The sequence below is a fragment of the Bombina bombina genome, chromosome 6 (assembly GCF_027579735.1).
Source record: "Bombina bombina isolate aBomBom1 chromosome 6, aBomBom1.pri, whole genome shotgun sequence".
Taxonomy (NCBI): domain Eukaryota; kingdom Metazoa; phylum Chordata; class Amphibia; order Anura; family Bombinatoridae; genus Bombina; species Bombina bombina.
The window spans coordinates 1,122,152,799-1,122,175,767 of NC_069504.1; the positions used below are offsets into that span (position 1 = coordinate 1,122,152,799).

A 22,969-nucleotide genomic window follows, 5' to 3' on the forward strand; every position below is an offset into this window, starting at 1 on the left:
ATGCAAATGGTATACTTGTAATACTAGTTAAATTCAAAAAGTATACTGGTAATACTAGTTAAATGCAAACAGTATGCTGGTAGTACTAGTTAAATGCAAACAGTATACTGGTCATACTAGTTAAATGCAAAAAGTATACTGGTAGTACTAGTTAAATGCAAACAGTATACTGGTAGTACTAGTTAAATACAAATGGTATACTGGTAATACTAGTTAAATTCAAAACGTATACTGGTAATACTAGTTAAATGCAAAAAATGACTAGTAATACTGGTTAAATAAAAATATATATTGGTAATACTGGTTAAATGTAAATAATATATTGGTAATATTCGTTAGAAGCTCTTTAATGTAGAAATAATAATTGTTCTAAGAACTGAATGTACTGGTTACACTTAGAACTGGGTAAGTGCCTTTTAGTTACACTAGTGATACTGGTTAACAGCATGCAACATACTGAACCTACTTGTTAATACAATATACACAGTATGGGGTTGTGAACTACATTTACTTACAGAGGATAACCCCCTACTTGTCTTTAAAGAGGCAAAACAAGCTTATATCAATAACATGTACATAAGTACTCAACCCCCTACTCACCTGACGGGTGTCTGTGCATTATTTATTATCTATAAACCTGGGCCTAGGTTGAGAGCACCAGATGTTTCACGGCTCAGCCTAATACAGTGTAGTACAGGTTAGGCTAACGCTATCATGTAACTCTAAGACTGAAATCTTTACCTTCCACTACATTTTATTCACCCTATGTGCGGTTGTGACAAGACAGCCTACCGTAATCCTGCAGATGTTTATATTATAATGTATTATACATGTTGCTATTGAGGAATCTGTTAGTCCTATTAATGCTCTGTGTTATCTAGTTTTAATTGACAAGCCCTGATATCCGTGCACAACACGGACAGGTTGTTGTAGGAATTTCCACTTTTTAAAGAGCAACCTCTGGGGATACAGGGAGACTAGGAGTTTTATACAAGCCAGAGGGCTCAGCACTAGTTGCGTAGGTTGATGTGATTCTAACAAGTACAAGTTACTAATACAATGTTAAGTGCGTTGCAAGGAGAACCATCGGCCGGGTGTAGTTCTGTCTGGATTATCAATACCATCATGTAGTATAAGCAGAGGGTCACCTACCTGCTCCTTTAGCTCTGAGAGCTGGCTAGACAGCTGCTTCACCAGGCTCATTGTAGACTCCAGCTTGTCTTGTAGGTTTCGGATCTCATTCTGCTCATTATCACCCTCGCTGCTGACCAAGGACATAGCGCGCATCCGAGGAAACCAATCCAGGTTCTTTTCCTGTAACATAGAAAAAAGGTTATTAATGGCTATAAGATATGAAATGGAAATACAATAATATCATGTGTAGCACAATATTCCTACATAAGGATAGTTCCCAACCCCAAAAAACAAAGCACAAAACTATTAAATGTCATTTATAAAATCATTTATCTTTTGTTATTTCTAAGAGATGGATATTTGTGTGTTTATTTACAAATCCTGAACTTGCCAAAATATTTAAGATTCTAGGGCTTAAAGTAAAAGCAAATAAATAAACCAATAAATCACTTATTTACTGCACAATTATTTCTTCCATTTTCTTATTAGTATCACACATCTGTACCACCCAACCAACCCTTAGTGACATGTTCTCTGCAGTCTGAACCACCCAACCAACCCTTAGTGACATGTTCTCTGCAGTCTGTACCACCCAGGGTCGGCTCCAGAACTAATGAAATGGGGGGGCATTTTTTTTTCACGAGGGGGCACGCATTTAAAAAGCATGTATGAGAGTCAAAATAAGAGCAGACCTACTGTGGCAGTCCAGGGGTTACATTTATCAGATCTCTGGCTGTGCAGGAGTTAGATTTGTTTATATTTCTGGAAGTGCAGCGGTTACATGTGTCATATCTCAAGGAGTATAGGGGTTACATTTATAAGATGTCTGGCAGTGCCGCAGCAGTTACATTTACCAGATTTATGGCAGTGCAGGGGTTACATTTGTCATATCTCAGGAATGTCTCCCACATATGACACAGCCAGTGGACACATATACACACACACATGGTATATACACACACATATATATATATATATATATATATATATATATATATATATATACGCACAAACAATATTTTTTTAAATCACTTCTTTTGCCCTGGGGGGCACAGCTTTCCATTTGTGGGGGCATTGCCCCCCAAAGCCCCCCCTTAGAGCCGACCCTGGTACCACCCAACCAACCCTAAGTGACAAGTTCTCTGCAGTCTGTACCACCCAACCAACCCTGAGTGACAAGTTCTCTGCAATCTCTACCACCCAACCAACCCTTAGTGACATGTTCTCTGCAGTATTTACCACCCAACCAACCCTTAGTGACATCTTCTCTGCAGTCTGTACCACCCAACCAACCCTTAGTGACATGTTCTCTGCAGTCTGTACCACCCAACCAACCCTAAGTGACAAGTTCTCTGCAATTTGTACCACCCAACCAACCCTGAGTGACATGTTCTCTGCAATCTGTGCCACCCAACCAACCCTTAGTGACATGTTCTCTGCAGTCTGTACCACCCAACCAACCCTTAGTGACATGTTCTCTGCAGTCTGTACCACCCAACCAACCCTAAGTGACAAGTTCTCTGCAATTTGTACCACCCAACCAACCCTGAGTGACATGTTCTCTGCAATCTGTGCCACCCAACCAACCCTTAGTGACATGTTCTCTGCAGTCTGTACCACCCAACCAACCCTGAGTGACAAGTTCTCTGCAGTCTGTACCACCCAACCAACTCTTAGTGACAAGTTCTTTGCAATCTGTACCGCCCAATCAACCCTAAGTGACAAGTTCTCTCCAATCTGTACCACCCAACCAATCCTTAGTGACATGTTCTCTGCAATCTGTACCACCCAACCAACCCTTAGTGAAATGTTCTCTGCAGTCTGTACCACCCAATCAACCCTTAGTGACATGTTCTCTGCAGTCTGTACCACCCAATCAACCCTAAGTGACATGTTCTCTGCAGTCTGTACCACCCAACCAACCCTTAGTGACATGTTCTCTGCAATCTATACCACCCAACCAACCCTTAGTGACAAGTTCTCTGCAATCTGTACCACCCAACCAACCCTGAGTGACATGTTCTCTGCAGTCTGTACCACCCAACCAACCCTGAGTGACAAGTTCTCTGCAGTCTGTACCACCCAACCAACCCTTAGTGACATGTTCTCTGCAGTCTGTACCACCCAACCAACCCTTAGTGACATGTTCTCTGCAATCTGCACCACCCAACCAACCCTGAGTGACATGTTCTCTGCAGTCTGTACCACCCAACCAACCCTCAGTGACAAGTTCTCTGCAGTCTGTACCACCTAACCAACCCCGAGTGATGTTCTCTGCAATCTGTGCCACCCAACCAACCCTTAGTGACATGTTCTCTGCAGTCTGTACCACCCAACCAACCATTAGTGACAAGTTCTTTGCAATCTGTACCACAAAACCAACCCTTAGTGACATGTTCTTTGTAATCTGTACCACCCAACCAACCCTTAGTGACATGTTCTTTGCAATCTGTACTACCCAACCAACCCTTAGTGACATGTTCTCTGCAGTCTGTACCACCCAACCAACCCTTAGTGACAAGTTCTCGGCAGTCTGTACCACCCAACCAACCCTTAGTGACAAGTTCTTTGCAATCTGTGCCACCCAACCAATCCTTAGTGACATGTTATCTGCAATCTGTGCCACCCAACCAACCCTTAGTGAGATGTTCTCTGCAGTCTGTGCCACCCAACCAACCCTTAGTGACATGTTCTTTGCAATCTGTGCCACCCAACCAACCCTTAGTGACATGTTCTCTGCAATCTGTGCCACCCAAACAACCCTTAGTGACATGTTCTCTGCAATCTGTACCACCCAACCAACCCTTAGTGACATGTTCTCTGCAGTCTGTACCACCCAATCAACCCTTAGTGACATGTTCTCTGCAGTCTGTACCACCCAATCAACCCTAAGTGACATGTTCTCTGCAGTCTGTACCACCCAACCAACCCTTAGTGACATGTTCTCTGCAATCTATACCACCCAACCAACCCTTAGTGACAAGTTCTCTGCAATCTGTACCACCCAACCAACCCTGAGTGACATGTTCTCTGCAGTCTGTACCACCCAACCAACCCTGAGTGACAAGTTCTCTGCAGTCTGTACCACCCAACCAACCCTTAGTGACATGTTCTCTGCAGTCTGTACCACCCAACCAACCCTTAGTGACATGTTCTCTGCAATCTGCACCACCCAACCAACCCTGAGTGACATGTTCTCTGCAGTCTGTACCACCCAACCAACCCTCAGTGACAAGTTCTCTGTAGTCTGTACCACCTAACCAACCCCGAGTGATGTTCTCTGCAATCTGTGCCACCCAACCAACCCTTAGTGACATGTTCTCTGCAATCTGTGCCACCCAACCAACCCTTAGTGACATGTTCTCTGCAGTCTGTACCACCCAACCAACCATTAGTGACAAGTTCTTTGCAATCTGTACCACAAAACCAACCCTTAGTGACATGTTCTTTGTAATCTGTACCACCCAACCAACCCTTAGTGACATGTTCTTTGCAATCTGTACTACCCAACCAACCCTTAGTGACATGTTCTCTGCAGTCTGTACCACCCAACCAACCCTTAGTGACAAGTTCTCGGCAGTCTGTACCACCCAACCAACCCTTAGTGACAAGTTCTTTGCAATCTGTGCCACCCAACCAATCCTTAGTGACATGTTATCTGCAATCTGTGCCACCCAACCAACCCTTAGTGAGATGTTCTCTGCAGTCTGTGCCACCCAACCAACCCTTAGTGACATGTTCTTTGCAATCTGTGCCACCCAACCAACCCTTAGTGACATGTTCTCTGCAATATGTGCCACCCAAACAACCCTTAGTGACATGTTCTCTGCAATCTGTGCCACCCAAGCAACCCTTAGTGACATGTTCTCTGCAGTCTGTACCACCCAACCAACCCTTAGTGACATGTTCTCTGCAATCTGTGCCACCCAACCAATCCTTAGTGACATGTTCTCTGCAGTCTGTACCACCCAACCAACCCTTAGTGACATGTTCTCTGCAGTCTGTACCACCCAACCAACCCTGAGTGACATGTTCTCTGCAGTCTTTACCACCCCACCAACCCTTAGTGACATGTTCTCTGCAATCTGTACCACCCAACCAACCCTTAGTGACATGTTCTCTGCCGTCTGTAACCAACCCTTAGTGACATGTTCTCTGCAGTCTGTACCACCCAACCAACCCTTAGTGACATGTTCTCTGCAGCCTGTACCACCCAACCAACCCTTAGTGACATGTTCTCTGCAGTCTGTACCACCCAACCAACCTTTAGTGACATGTTCTCTGCAATCTGTGCCACAAAACCAAACCTTAGTGACAAGTTCTTTGCAATCTGTACCACCCAACCAACCCTTAGTGACATGTTCTCGGCAGTCTGTACCACCCAACCAACCAGTAGTGACATGTTCTTTACAATCTGTGCCACCCAACCAACCCTGAGTGACAAGTTCTTTGCAATTTGTACCACCTAACCAACCCTTAGTGACATGTTCTCTGCAATCTGTGCCACCCAACCAACCCTTAGTGACATGTTCTCTGCAATCTGTACCACCCAACCAACCCTTAGTGACATGTTCTCAGCAGTCTGTACCACCCAACCAACCAGTAGTGACAAGTTCTCTACAACCAACCCTTAGTGACAAGTTCTTTGCAATCTGTACCACCCAACCAACCCTTAGTGACATGTTCTCTGCAATCTGTGCCACCCAACCAACCCTTAGTGACATGTTCTCTGCAGTCTGTACCACCCAACCAACCCTGAGTGACAAGTTCTCTGCAGTCTGTACCACCCAACAAACCCTTAGTGACATGTTCTCTGCAGTCTGTACCACCCAACCAACCCTTAGTGACATGTTCTCGGCAGTCTGTACCACCCAATCAACCCTAAGTGACAAGTTCTCTGCAGTCTGTACCACCCAACCAACCCTTAGTGACATGTTCTCGGCAGTCTGTACCACCTTATGTCCCCTTTATACCCTGCTCTCTCCTGTTAGTCCTACCCTCTTGCACCACTTCCTTTTCTGACATTCTGCTACCCTATCTACACTTTGTGCCAGGCTCTTTGCCTTCTAGACCACCCTATGTACCCTTTGTTTCCTGCTCTACCTAGTTTGTGATACCCTATCTTCCCTTTATGCCATTCTCTGACCAATTTGCACAACCATATCTACTCTGTGTGCCATGATTTTATTATTATTATTATTATTATTCTTTATTTATAAAGCGCCAACAGATTCCGCAGCACTGCCCATGGGCATAAGGATAACAGTACAATGGAGAAACAATACGATAAAAGACAACATTTTACAGACAAAATATGATCTCTCCTATATGTACCACCCTATCTACCCGTTGTGCCAGGTTCTTTCACATTTGTGCCACCATATCCACCCTTTTTGACCTGATCTCTCCCCTTTGTACCACTATATCCACCCTTTGTTACCTGCTTTCTCCCCTTTGCACCACTATATCCACTCTGAGTTCTGTCTCTTCCTTTATGTGCCACACAATCTTCATTTGTTCATGCCCCTGTGTATCTTTTGTGCCACAATCTCTCTTTTCTTGCCATCATATTTGATACTTTCTACCTTCGAACCATCCTACCACAATACTATCCATAACAGACAAGGCTGGATCCCAATGGATTTGGTAATAGTCAAGTTGCCCCTACTGTAAATGCACATTGCATATAGAACTGGACATGACAGGGCATGGATTACACAACATGCATCATATATTTGCCATGAAAAAATCATTTCTATTCTCTAATCATTACTCGCTCCTCTCATACATAAACTTGGTTAAAGACAGTATACACCAATATGAATATAACTGCATGTAATAGATACTGGTATAAAGAAGAATATGCACAGATACTGATATAAAAATCCAGTATAAAACCTTTTAAAAACTTACTTAGAAGCTCCCAGTTTAGCACTATTGATGAGATTAGTATGGAACACCCACTGATAGTGGCTAATAGCAGACCCTTCCCCTGCATATGAATAGACCCATTATACAAACAGAAGCAATCTGAAGTCTCTATACATCAGTATACATCTAAAACTTTGGGGCTTGGTTAGGAGTCTGAAAATCAGCACAATGTTATTTACAAATAAGCAAAAGTATACATTGTTACAAAAACACTCCCAGATGGGCTATATAAATAGATCATCTACAAAACATTTCTGCAAAGAAAAATCTAGTGTACAATGTCCCTTTAAAGTTTTTAACATTAGGCTCAACAAAAAGAATACAAATAATGTGCAGACCTTTAGAGAACTTGTAGGTAACCTAAGGAAATATTACTTGATCTAGCAACTTAAAAAAATATTAAGACCCTCTGTGTATACTGAAACCTAATCTACAGTGGTTCTTTATCCTCATAGTTATTATTGGTTCATTCATATTACTGAAAAGTGTAAAGGACAATATATTGCCACAACCATGCCCATCTGATCATGCCCAAGCCGTACTGTATCTTCTCCTGAAACCGGACTGCAATTGGTCAAAGATCTCATGTGTTTATGTTTAGTTATAAAGTAACTAGTTTTTCTGTGGAATGTTTCAGTAAGGGCTTTGCTTGTCATGGAGCTAGGTTCATAGATGTTAGACTGTAGAAGGGCCATGTTTTCAAGGTGAGCATATGTTCATTAAATAAATTCATTGAGGCCCACTTCACCTGTCTACGCTAGTCGATGGGCAGGGACATTCCTTCTATTTACAGATATAGTTGTGTTAAATGCCCCAATACATGATACATCCCACAACAAATGAGAACCACTAGCAATGTGGAAAAATAATAACAACAAAACAGATTTTGTATATTGTGTAATTGTTAGATATTCACACATCTGTTTTATGTTAAGTAATTCTGCTGGATAGAACGGAATTTGCCTCGGTCATCTCGCAGACGCCAACAAGGAGCTGACTGTTGCTGTTTCAGGCCGTTCTTGAGATGTGTTTAGGATGTTTCACCTATATTGGCACGTGGGATTTAGAAAGTCTTGACATCCCACATCAATCTTTGTTCTCCATGAGAAGGTTGTCTTGTTTGTTTTTTATTTTTATTGAATTGTTTTCTAGCTTTCTATTAAAGTAGATTGTTTTATATGAGGTGCTGTTTTTTTATTAATTTGTTTTATAAAGCTATAAAAACATTTTTGTGGAGCTGCATCTGTGATAGTGCAAGTTGTTTTATGTGGCGGAAAGATAACGTTTGCGAGATAGAAGTAACTCTATTGCTTTTAATGGGCCTGATCTCATCCCGTTCTTTGAAGAGGGCCAGGTCTGGATCCAGTGATGAGGTCTACAGAAAGGATCTTACAGTTGTCTCCCTCCTTCGTCCTTGAAGCATTACTGCGACCACACAGCACATTGGTTATTTTTACAAAAGCTTCTGTCTTTATTGTGACTCTGGACCTTGGATTTGGTACAACGTTTAAGAAAACATTAAAGGGACAGTCAAGTCACAACTAAACTTTCATGATTCAGATAGAGCACATGTGGCAAACCTAGCCACTTCTGGACTATAACGCAAGAAAGGTTGTCTGTGACAGACCCTTCGGTCAGGACTGAAAGTGTTAACTTTATTTTCTAACCACAAGTGGCTGGCTCCAGCTACAATCTAATTAATGCTTAGCATTCTATTGTTTGATCACCCCCAGAGAGAAACGCCTAAGTGATAAGGAGAGTCAAGAGTGTCCTGTGGTTGAAGTGTTTAAGTAATATAATCCTATTGTATCATGTCAAGGGCGCTTCTCCCTTTTATCTAATGTACAACATTCTTTCAACCCCCATCTGGGGGGGGGGGGGTCAAAAACCTGTATAAATCTGTATGCTGCCTTCAAATAAAGTGTTATTCTGTTTAAAACCTGAAAACTGGCTGGGTTGTGAATTGCTGATTCCCTATGCAGGACATTGTTCCCTGGTGTTAACCCTTGGTATCCGGTTGGTACCGTTACAATTGGTGGCAAGCGACGGAATGAACCTTATCGCCCAGAAGAGCAACTACACAAGCCAGTAACCTCAGGAAGAGGGGGATTACTACAATACTGACTAAGATGGAAGGAGTACCAGGGACCGAAGTGAATGGAGATGGATTATTCTAAGCTAAAGAGACAAACGTAAAAGGAACTGCTAGAAGCCAGGGGAAAGATAGGCAGCAGCAAACCCAAGGCTATATTAATTGCTGAGCTGATGGAGGGAGACAGAGCTCGCAGCGCTACGCCTCCAGCAGCCATGGAGGAGACCCTATACCAGAGGGAAATGAGGACCAGGCTGGAATTTTTACCCCAACCTGTACCACGGGATATGCTATCCGTGGTAATGGCAGATGTGCAGGAGTACGTGATGGCACACAGTCCGCGGAATGCATCCTCCCGAGCAGAATCCATTTTGGACGCACTCAGCAACCCAGTAAGACCCAAAATCCCATACCATGCATTTAAAATGTTTTGTGAGGAGAAGGATGAGATTGATGGGTATTTACAGGATTTTGAGAGACTGTGCGAGTTACATGATTTGGAGCAGTCCGTATGGGTGCCGGTGCTAGCAGGCAAGCTAGCCGGTAGGGCAGCGGAAGCGTATCGCGCTGTACCCAGGGAGGACAGCAAGGATTACGCTAAAGTGAAGAGAGCGATCTTGGAAAGATATGCCATTACCTCAGAGGCATACCGGCGCAAGTTTAGAGGCCTGCGCAAGCCAGAAAGAGATTCCCATGCAGAGTGGGCCCACAAGCTGGATCAAGCATCTCAGGGGTGGATACAGGCCAGCCAAGCTACCACCATGGAAGAATTGCGACAACTGATGCTGTTGGAGCAATTCTTTAACGGCTTGTCCCCAGAAGCCCAAGAATGGGTGAGAGATCGAAAACCCCTCACCTTAACCGAAGCAGCCAGATTAGCAGACCAGCATTTTGATGCCAGGAGGCACCATGGACTACAGCCTAACAACGGACGGGCTAATATACAATGCCACACCTGCAAGCAGTGGGGACATATGGCACGTGAGTGCACCCAAAATCGGAGCAGACAAGCTTGGAACCAGGTCAGACAGAACCTGGCCCCAAGGGCGGCTGCTCACCATTACCAAACGGAGCCAGCCGCTCATGAGGTGTTGAGCACCCAAGCCGAGGAACCCCTGGGAATTCTGCATGAGGTGATGTCGGTCCAGGGACTTCGGGATTCGGGAGCTACTTTAACCCTGATAGCTCCCCATTTGGTGCCGGATACAGCACCCACTGGCGGATCCGTGGCAGTACGAGGGGCAGGGGGAGCAGTATACCGATTGCCCACTGCTAGAGTGGAGTACAGACCCCCAGTCACCCCAGCAGCTGCCAGTTACCAACCCCCGGCGCACCGCTATACCACACGGCCTCCGGCCACGAACTACCCTCAGAGAGCCCGGTTCAATTCGCGGGGCTACTCACAACCTATTCGGTGCTTTGGATGTAAGCAACTAGGGCACAAAAGACCAGAGTGTCCCCTAAATGCAGCGAATCAAGCACAGTCCTGGAGAAGACCCGCTGGCGGAATCCCACATAATCCTCAGCCTGTGGCCCGCTACGTAGAGGCGCCAGAATGCTGGGGCAGCCTACATGAAGCAGACCCCGTGCAAGCTGCCCACCGGAATAACCGGCAACGGGTTAAAGTGAATGGGAAGGAGGTCAGTTGTCTACGGGATACTGGTGCTACCATGACCTTGCTTCAAGAGAACTTGGTGCCTGAGAAACAGCACACTGGAGACACTGTGGCTGTGAGGGTAGCAGGGGGCACTGTGTTCCGCCTACCTGTTGCCAGGGTACATTTGGATTGGGGAGTGGGCGCTAGACTTGTGAATGTGGGGGTCAAGAAGGACTTACCTGCTGATGTTCTCCTTGGAAATGACTTGGCCCCCCTTGTTTCTGCCTATGCTCCCATGGTTCCCGCTAATGTTAACCCTGTGACTACCCAAGCCCAGTCCCTCCGGGAAGAGACGCTTCCATGTTTGGGGTGGGGGCAGTACTGAGCCAAGTTGGAGCAGATGGCGGAGAACACCCCGTAGCTTACTTGAGCCGAAAGTTGTTGCCCCGGACATCCCCAAGCCGATCCGTTGGGATCAGACTGTGTATGCCGGCTTGGTTCTGGGGGAGCATTGTGGCAAACCTAGCCACTTCTGGACTATAACGTAAGAAAGGTTGTCTGTGACAGACCCTTCGGTCAGGACTGAAAGTGTTAACTTTATTTTCTAACCACAAGTGGCTGGCTCCAGCTACAATCTAATTAATGCTTAGCATTCTATTGTTTGATCACCCCCAGAGAGAAACGCCTAAGTGATAAGGAGAGTCAAGAGTGTCCTGTGGTTGAAGTGTTTAAGTAATATAATCCTATTGTATCATGTCAAGGGCGCTTCTCCCTTTTATCTAATGTACAACATTCTTTCAACCCCCATCTGGGGGGGGGGGGGTCAAAAACCTGTATAAATCTGTATGCTGCCTTCAAATAAAGTGTTATTCTGTTTAAAACCTGAAAACTGGCTGGGTTGTGAATTGCTGATTCCCTATGCAGGACATTGTTCCCTGGTGTTAACCCTTGGTATCCGGTTGGTACCGTTACAGCACACAATTTTAAACAACTTTCCAATTTACTCTCATTATCTAAATGTGCTCAGTCTTTTTATATGCACAGATACTGAGACACCAGCTCCTTCTGAGCACGTGCAAGATTCACAGGATATACGTAAATGCATTTTGTAAATAGCTGATGGCTGTCACATGAATAACTTTGAGATTTGTCCGACATAAATCTATTACTTGTGAAATTCAAACGTAGTGGTTTTGCGTGGTATTTTTATTATGCATTTATTGATCATGCAATTCTAATGTGTTTAGCGCCCCTTTAAACAAAACATTATTGGCGCATCAGAACCACGGTAGCATAACTCTGCAGTGTACACTACACTATCTAGAATAAAGCTTTACTTATTGAAGTTACATAAATAATTAGTGAAATAAAAGATTTATGTCATATTTTTAAACATACACTAAAATACATTTTATAATGTATAGGAAAGTTCAGGTTCTGGATTCTTTATGTAGCACAATAGTAACCAACAATAAGTCTAGAATCATTTATAAAAAATATATTAAGAATCTATGAAATTACTAAAACACTTGAAATGCAAAAAACATGGAGAATCACAGATATAATAATATTCTGAATACATTGTGCATTTATAGGTATACAGCAGATTATAGGTATACAGCAGATTATAGGTATACAGCAGATTATAGGTATACAGCAGATTATAGGTATACAGCAGATTATAGGTATACAGCAGATTATAGGTATACAGCAGATTATAGGTATACAGCAGATTATAGGTATACAGCAGATTATAGGTATACAGCAGATTATAGGTATACAGCAGATTTTTACAAGTTTTCTGATGTTAACCGTTTTGATATATATGAAAATTATATGACCATTTTAGCCCCTTTGAGGAAGAGACAGAGTTAAAAGGCATCACTTGTAGCATTCACATTCAGAAATAGCGCTGCTGGTTTGGCACCAGAAACTTTTATATTTGGGTAACAGATGCTATTGATATAAATAGTATAAATCAGTTTTTCAATCTGCACAAACAACTTAGTACAGCAAATGTGCGAACAGTCTGTAGGCTGTGGGAGCAGCCAAATTCTCACTGTCACCCCCAGCAGTATTATGTTATTGCTAAACTTTTAATAAACCACTCAAATGAGGAAAAACACACAACTATTACTGCAAAAGTAACTTAATGACAAGTTCTATATATGTGATGAGAAAATAGCCCACCAAAATACAATTCCAATATCCCCAAAGTGACATTAAACACGAAGGGCCAGACTATGAGTGAAGCACTATATAACACTCCCACTCGTGCGTTAACTGTGCTAGAAGTAAGCTTTTTGCGTGCGTCAGGTTGCGCTCGTATTATGAGTTGAAAAACAAACTGTTTTTGCTTGCACGCTAACTCGTCAAGCTCAAAAATACGAACTTAGAGTATTGTGTTCACTTATTCCCCCATAGAAGTCAATGGAGAAAAAAAAGTGGAAAAAAAGTGGAAAAAAAGTGGGGGAAAAAAAAACACCCAACTCTCGTGCAAACCTAATTGCAAGTGCGCTAACCCAACATGAAAATATTAATATTTCACATTCCAATGTTCTGCACATAGCAGTATATGTTTTATTTATTCATAAATACATATTTCTACATACATTTGAAGGTATTTTTGTACAATATATATCTATACCTATATTTAAATATATATATATATATATATATATATATATATATATATATATATATATATATAGATGATTATATATAGCTATACGTTTATACAGATATGAGAAGAAAAAGAGAAGGTCTAATGTACTTAAATGATTAGAATTTGTTCTTCAGGCTGACCTTGTGTAAATTATTTGGAGGTGAGCAGCCTGAAGTGTGCTTGTGAGCATAAATGTACAATATACACAGAATGAACCTATAGTGAATAGGTGAGAAAAGAATGCTCTTATTAGCACATGAAAAGGGAGTATGGTTCATTAAAATTGAAGTTTTAATAGGTTAACATATTTGATAAAATTACAGCATATCATATGATTGTCATGTGTTTGTGCCACAAGAGACACATTTTTTATAAAGCCCACTAACAAAAAAGGAACCAGTACTGTTTCATTAGGCATTACACTAGAAACCATTATCCCCTCATTGCAAGCACCATAAAATATGATGCTGTCTGACATTCTTAAACGTAATCTGTACCAGTACCGTAAATCTGTGCAGTTTCTAAATAACTTTGGGGTCAATCACAATCCTTCAGAAAAACGTATCAAATTATTTACCTACAAAACTCCCCATAGACTTTAACCTTGAATTTGTTTTGTATAAATACATAGGATAAGTTTTGGACTGTGATCAACCCTTTTATTGGTTAGGACGGCATCAACTGCTTTATAAATTTCTAGAGACAACCTACATGTACTGCCCACATGTCTAGCGCTTCACCTGCACACTCTTCAACAACGAAGTTCCATTTCACGAAATGAATTACAACTTATTGTACAGTAAAAACCAAGCATCACATGCAGATAAACACCGTACATGTGAGCAGGTTACTGCTATGCTCTATTAATGTTTTTATTAGCTAGGGGTGGAGGAACTTTCATTTTATAATGTGAATTCCTCTTGGAATTAAAGTGAATCAAGCAAAAGATTTATTAATATAATACGTTTCTTTTTAGGTGTATACATTTGAGTTTATGCTCATTTTATAGTATATAAATGGTTTGTTTTAAAGCCACGTTGTTGCTAAAATTAGAGGCAGATTAGTTACAACATGGTGCTGCATGCAGTGTTTATTTAACTGTATAATGGAAATGCCAGTCATATTAGGATAGACAGATATATTTTGCTTTGTACTATGTTGCCAGGTCAGTAGATGGTGAGGGGCGGTGTTGGAAGGATGTTTTGTTTTATTCTTTGTCGCATAGTGTTAGTGATTTGGGAGCATTACTAGCACAGTTAAAGGGGCAGTCTAGTCAAAAATAAACTTTGATGATTCAGATAGGGCATGTAATTTTAAACAACTTTCCAATTTACTTCTATTATCTAATTTGCTCAATTCTTTAGATATCCTTTGCTGAAGAAATAGCAATGCACATGTGTGAGCCAATCACACAAGGCCTCTATGTGCAGCAACCAATCAGCAGCTACTGAGCATATCTAGATATGCTTTTCAGCAAGTGATATCAAGAGAATGAAGCAAATGAGATAATAGAAGTAAATTAGAAAGTTGTTTAAAATTGCATGCTCTTTCTAAATCACAAAAGAAAAAAATTGGGTTTTATGTCCCTTTAACAATATGCGCAAGCTTTACTGGTGAGGATACTGTGTTATTACAGGGTAATCTGATACAGTGCCAGCTGGGTAATGTTATACTGCAAAGTACCATAGTCATAGGGAAGTGTTATAATTTTATGCTATTATTGTATTGCATATTCAGAAGTTTTTCAGTTCAGTGTTGAAGTCTCAGCAATTGATGCCAACTGCAGGGTCACATATCAGACCATGAAAACAACCTACACAAAATAGTGAATGCAAAGAGATAAGTTACCCATCTTTTCTTGCATTTGATTAAGCGCTGCGTTTTTTTGGCTTTATGATGCTGTGAGCAAAGCACAAATGCCTTTCACTGGGGATAGAGATTAATAGAACACCTCTCCCTGGTGATACACATCAATAGAACATCTCTTCCTGATGATAAACATCAATAGAACACCTCTCACTGGTGATATAAATCAATAGAAAACTTCTCCTCACTGGTGGTCAACATCAATAGAACACTTCTCTCACTGGTAGCCAACATAAATAGAACACCTCTCACTAGTGATAGACATCAATAGAACACCTCTCACTGGGGATAAACATCAATATAACACCTCTCCCTGGAAATATATACATCGATAGAACACCTCTTACTAGTGATAGACATCCATAGAACACCTCTCACTGGTCATATACATCAATTGAACACTTCTCATTGGTGGTTGAGTTCAATAGAACACCTCTCTCTGGTGGTAGACATAAATAGAACACCTCTCACTAGTGATATACATAAACAGAACACCTCTCACTAGTAAAAGACATCAATAGAACACCTCTCACTGGTGATATAAATCAATAGAACACTTCTCCTCACTGGTGGTCAACATAAATAGAACACCTCACACTGGTAATATACATCAATAGATCACCTCTCACCAGTGATAGACATCAATAGAACCTCTCACTGGTGGTAGACATCAATAGAACACCTCTCCTTGTTGATATTCATCAATAGAACATCTCTTCCCGGTGATATACATCAAAAGAACACCTCTCACTGGTTATATAAATCAATAGAACACCTCTCACTGGTGATAGACATAAATAGAACATTTCTCCCTGGTGATAGACATAAATAGAACACCTGTCCCTGGTGATAGACATCAACAGAACACTTCTCACTGGTGATAGACATAAATAGAACACTTCTCACTGATGATAGACATAAATAGAACACTTCTCCTTGGTGATAGAAATAAATAGAACACCTGTCCCTGGTAATAGACATCAATAGAACACTTCTCCCTGGTTATAGACATGAATAGAACACCTGTCACTGGTGATAGACATAAATAGAACACCTGTCCCTAGTGATAGACATCAATAGAACACTTCTCCCTGGTGATATACATAAATAGAACACCTGTCACTGGTGATAGACATAAATAGAACACCTCTCACTGGTGATATACATAAATAGAACACCTGTCACTGGTGATAGACATAAATAGAACAGTTCTCCATGGTGATAGACATAAATAGAACACTTGTCACTGGTGATAGACATAAATAGAACACTTGTCACTGGGGATAGACATAAATAGAACACTTGTCACTGGGGATAGACATAAATAGAACACTTGTCACTGGGGATAGACATAAATAGAACACCTCTCACTGGTGATATACATAAATAGAACACTTCTCACTGGTGATAGACATAAATAGAACACTTCTCACTGGTGATAGACATAAATAGAACACTTCTCCCTGGTGATAGACATAAATAGAACACTTCTCCCTGGTGATAGACATAAATAGAACACTTCTCCCTGGTGATAGACATAAATAGAACACTTCTCCCTGGTGATAGACATAAATAGAACACTTCTCCCTGGTGATAGACATAAATAGAACACCTGTCCCTGGTGATAGACATCAATAGAACACTTCTCCCTGGTGATAGACATAAATAGAAAACCTGTCCCTGGTGATAGACATCAATAGAACATTTCTCCCTGGTGATAGACATAAATAGAACACCTGTCCCTGGTGATAGACATCAATAGAACACTTCTCCCTGGTAATAGACATGAATAGAACACCTGTCCCTGGTGATAGACATCAATAGAACACTTCTCTCTAGTGATAGACATAAATAGAACACTTATCACTGGTGATAGACATAAATAGAACACTTGTCACTGGGGATAGACATGAATAGAACACCTCTCACTGGTGATATACATAAATAGAACACTTCTCACTGGTGATAGACATAAATAGAACACTTCTCCCTGGTGATAGACATAAATAGAACACTTCTCCCTGGTGATAGACATAAATAGAACACTTCTCCCTGGTGATAGACATAAATAGAACACTTCTCCCTGGTGATAGACATAAATAGAACACCTGTCCCTGGTGATAGACATCAATAGAACACTTCTCCCTGGTGATAGACATAAATAGAAAACCTGTCCCTGGTGATAGACATCAATAGAACATTTCTCCCTGGTGATAGACATAAATAGAACACCTGTCCCTGGTGATAGACATCAATAGAACACTTCTCCCTGGTAATAGACATGAATAGAACACCTGTCCCTGGTGATAGACATCAATAGAACACTTCTCTCTAGTGATAGACATAAATAGAACACTTATCACTGGTGATAGACATAAATAGAACACTTGTCACTGGGGATAGACATGAATAGAACACCTCTCACTGGTGATATACATAAATAGAACACTTCTCACTGGTGATAGACATAAATAGAACACCTGTCCCTGGTGATAGACATAAATAGAACACCTGTCCCTGGTAAAAGACATGAATAGAACACCTGTCACTGGTGATAGACATGAATAGAACACCTGTCCCTGGTGATAGACATGAATAGAACACTTCTCCCTGGTGATAGACATAAATAGAACACATCACTGGTGATAGACATAAATAGAACACTTGTCACTGGGGATAGACATAAATAGAACACTTCTCCCTGGTGATAGACATGAATAGAATACCTCTCACTGGGGATAGACATAAATAGAACACGTGTCACTGGTGATAGACCTAAGTGATATTTCAAATGATACTTCAGAGAGGGAATGCAAATATATCTGGCCTGGATATAATAAAATAAGTAACCCTCTACTGGCAGAAAATATAAACACCACTTTATCTAGGATATCAAGTATAAATTACCATACGGGTATATAAAACTGCTGGGAGTCTACGTGCAAATATTATAGTGTTAGGAAGTGTTGGGTGATAAATATGATCCAATGTCAAGGATCTTATAATATACCGTGTTGATACATATTGGTGCAAGATAGAATATGACTGAGATCATAAAAGGGGGTTTATTCTCTTAGAAAAGTATTTATTATAGATAAAGTGGTGTGTATATTTACTGCCAGTAGAGGGTTACTTATTTTATTATATCCAGGCCAGATATATTTGCATTCCCTCTCTGAAGTATCATTTGAAATATCACTTAGGTATTTCTGGATTCTTTTAAATGTGTGTTTAATTTTGATTTTAAACTATTATCAATAAAAGGTATATTTTAACTAATCCTTTATTTTGCGGAAGCAATCGTCCTTATTAGTCAGGGCCCAGAGTGCTCATTTTGCATACTTTTGGTGGGTATTCTAGGCCCTCCAGCCACCCCACTTTTAGTCCTGAGTTTAGTTTGATGCAAGAGCACCATTTTCCCTGTCACTGGTGATAGACATAAATAGAAGATAGACATAAATAGAACACCTGTCACTGGTGATAGACATAAATAGAACACTTCTCCCTGGTAATAGACATGAATAGAACACCTGTCCCTGGTGATAGACATCAATAGAACACTTCTCTCTGGTGATAGACATCAATAGAACACTTCTCACTGATGATAGACATCAATAGAACACTTCTCACTGGTGATAGACATAAATAGAACACCTGTCACTGGTGATAGACATCAATAGAACACCTGTCACTGATGATAGACATAAATAGAACACTTCTCACTGGTGATAGACATAAATAGAACACCTATCACTGGTGATAGACATCAATAGAGCTAGGAGCAGTATGTGGAGAGGTTGCAGTTGCACTAATATCTCTGAGGTTGCTTTATTATTATCTCATATTGATGGAAGTGACTGAAAACCGATTGAGACATTTGTATCACGAATATGGCTGCGGGTAGCTGCATTCAGCTTTTTTCTGAGCCAAATTTATTCTGGTGAAAATGCAACACACAAAGATCTGGATTTGCACATTTGTAGTATCAAGGTTTTTAAAAATGTGTTACCAACGGGCCAAAAGTTTCATGATATCTGCACAAGGGCGAAATAATCAACTGATGGGTGAGAGCAGGAGTAACCATGGTAACTAACCATCTTATTATTTCACCTGCTCTCTAGTTCATAATTCATGAAAATCCCTTCCCCTTGGTGTTTCCTGAGGTTTGGAGCGGAAAAACACTTTACTGTACAACACCATTTGGAGAACAACCGGCCACCCTCTGAATTCTGTTAAAACATTGAACAGCCAGCAGTGGCTGAGGATCTGCAGCCTGAAAAGGTGCTCTTTTCCCTAGAATAAAAAAAGAAATCCTTTTAACCCAGTTTGTCAACAGTCCTATTTAGAGGCTTGTGTTGTTAATGAAAACCATCAAACAAGGACACAAATACAAAGCAAGACACAGAGACCTGTAATCTTTACCATGAAAAACAACTTGTAGTATCCAGTTTTACTGCTGGCTTCCAAGGGTTCCCTTTAACCCTTTAAGGACACAGCTTTCAGTTTGCTCAATTGTTTTATGACGGAAAAATTCCGTCATGTCCTTAAGAGGTTAAATCCCCTGACATACAGCAGCTCATCAAACCCAGCAGCACTCACTTTAAAACACTGATGTTGGAAATGTTCAGCTCTTCAGTGGGTATAAACCAGGCACACCACCAAGCCCAGGATAATAATATAGAATATTGTCTCCTTGGGTACTCACAGTACTTTATCGTTTTACAACTGGAAAGCATAAAAATAGGGTCACAAAGATATGTGGTATTATAGTACTCGGTCTTAGGAAAGAAAGTTTAAAGAAACTTGTTCTATCAAAATCCTAAAAGTTTAATTATAGCTTCCATGCCCCTTTAAGATTTCCAGACAGGCTATAATACCATCTCAAAACACTCAGTGTGACCCCAGATAACTGGGATTGGATCCTAGAAAAAGACCTTGCACATATTACTCACACCTATAAAAAGTCTCAGCCAAGCTAAAATAACAATTAAAACTGTAATGACAGCATTAAATAAGATATTATAAAGACAAAATTAGCTAATTGCATAGAAAATGAAACCAAATGCAAAATCAACATTTTAATTTCTGGGAAATTAGTTCTGACATTGACACCAGTTATTTTCTTCAATGTTTTAAGTGCTGTTTAGCATAATTGCTGTTGAAACAAATTACTCACAATATGACAAGGGTCACATCAGAATTTAAAAATAATTATACAAAAAAAATCTGGCGTTTCATATGTCTACCACCTACACATACAATTATATCATCTGTTAGAAATATACACTGTGTGTTTAGAGATTCTAAGCAAAACCAAGCCCAGAATCAAGAAGCTTTTGGAATAAATGTATTAATAACGAATGCAAAATTCACACAAATAAATATACAAGTATACAAAAAGACAGCAAAACATCAACTGCAGATGCACAGGAATTTGTAGTGCAAAAACACAACATGGACATGTGGGTAATTTGTTTCTTTTTCAAAGCTATTAGAATCAATTTGAAATTTGAATTAGTAAATGGCTGAAATAAACAATATAACAAGAATATTTAGTTAAACACCTAAAAATGACCACAGTAGTATCACAGGATTTTTAAGGTGAACTTCCCAAGGATTTTCATATATCAGTTACTAAAGGAAAAAATAAAGATGGTTAATTAACAATGAACAATAACTAATGAGTTTTAGGACACGGTTTTACATAACCATTAATAGCAATTAAAAATGAACCAGTTGTTGATCATATTTTGATGAGTGCAAGTTTCATTGATAAAACATGTAATTTGAGAAATGTTTTAACTTTTTATAAAACCAGAAAGCACTTGTGTTACAGAAGCATTAGTTATTTTGTTGTGAAGAAACTTATTTCCCAGCAGCAATGCCTGAACCAGCCAAGCCAGCGCCTAAGAAGGGCTCCAAGAAAACTGTAACAAGTATCATTTCATAAAGGGTTAACTCTGTTCAGTTTTGAGAAAACTATTTTCTGAGGCAGGTTTCCTAGCATATTGTGTACTGTAATTAAGTTTGTGATAAGCATTCACTGCTAGGTGATAAGAAGGACTCAATTGTTTTCTTGTGTGTACTTGTTATCTGCGGTGGCCTGTCCAAGGGCTTTGTCTAAATGTGTGATGGGGGATTTTATGCTTCCCCCCCTGGGAGTGCCCTGTGTGCATGTAACCTAAATAAAAAGCAGGCTGGGCATCCCAGTCCTGAGTTCTTGTTTGACCCTCAATCGCAGCGTTGACTCGTTTTTGTGGGCAGAAGGGTATCCTAGCTGTACTGCAGCTAAGGGAGATTATTCTATATTTGCGAGACTCATATAGAATACTATGGAAAGCAGCTTCTCCCCTCTTTAGCAATAGGGATCCAGGCTACTAAGCGGTCCATCTCTCAGCGAGACTAAGGGTAACCGTAACATTTGGCGGCAGCGGTGGGATTTTTCCTGGATTTCCTAGGAGAGGTACAGAACGGATGGAGAGCGCTTACGAAAAATTGAAGCGTACAACCCTAAAGGATTTACTTGAAAGCAGAGGGGGGTACGCCAGCAACCGGCCGAGGAGAGAGCTGATCGCAGAATTGACCGAACTGGATCAGAGCTTCACAATGGCGGAAACACCGACCACGATTAGTGACGAAAAAACCAGGATTGTTCGGGAGAGGCTCTCACTGTACGGGCCGAACCCCTCCATGGAATTGGTACAGCAGTTGATGGCGGAAGCGGACAAGGATATACGAGAGACTCGAGCCCACGAACTCAACCTAGCGAACGCACACCGCAATGCTGAAGCCCCGCAGGTAATCATCCCTGTCGAAAATGCTGGGAGGCCCAAGATACCCTATGCGGCATTTCGACCCTTCCTAGAGAGCGAGACAGGGATTGATGAATATTTGGCGGAAAGGCAATGTGCCCTGCACCAGATTCCCAACAGGGAGTGGCCCACGATATTGTCTGGGAAACTATCCGGGCGAGCCCTGGAAGCCTTTCGTACTCTGGGTGCTGAGGAAGTGACACAGTATGAGCTAGTTAAGGAGACACTGTTGCGACGGTACGCAGTAACTCCGGACGCGTATCGCCGACAGTTTCGGGGCACGAAAAAGAAGCCTAACGATACCCATATGGAATGGGCGCACCGAATGCGGAGAGCGGCAAATCACTGGATGAGCGGAAGTAAAGCGGTGACTGGTGAGGAAATTTTACAATTGTTTCTCTTAGAACATTTTTATAATGGCATGGAACAGCAAGGGAAGGAATGGCTGCGAGACAGGCGACCTTCTACCTTAGAAGAAGCAGCCAAATTGGCCGATGAACATTATGACTCCCGTCTTCACGAACCCAGAGAGGTTTACCGTGCACCCCCTCGTGCTGAATTCCGAGCCCCGGTGCCCGCAGGGCCCGCCCGACACTCAGGACCACCCAATAACAGCTCTGAGCGTCCCAGACCGACTTGCCACCGATGCAAGCAACCAGGGCATTTCATGGCTAGCTGCCCCCTTAATACGCACCAGACACCCAGGAATTACAATTACCCCTCTGGGGCATATCGTCCGGCCCGGACCCTCTGTGTTAACCAAGAGGCCCCTATGGAGGAATATTTGGGGCCGCTTCACGAGGCGGACCCTGTATATGCTGCCTCAGATAACCGCCAGCACCATCGGCAGAAGGTATGGCTCGAGGGGCGAT

General features: G+C 41.4%; 1 protein-coding gene across 1 annotated transcript in view; it reads right to left on the minus strand.

Annotated features, from left to right (window-relative positions):
* The window catches only part of ITPR2 (inositol 1,4,5-trisphosphate receptor type 2), a 920,836-nt gene that overhangs the window by 19,857 nt on the left and 878,010 nt on the right, over window positions 1-22,969 (minus strand). Inside the window, exon 48 of the mRNA XM_053719707.1 lies at window positions 1,153-1,314. Coding sequence (XP_053575682.1) covers window positions 1,153-1,314 — 162 coding nt within the window. The remainder of the gene's footprint in view (window positions 1-1,152; window positions 1,315-22,969) is intronic.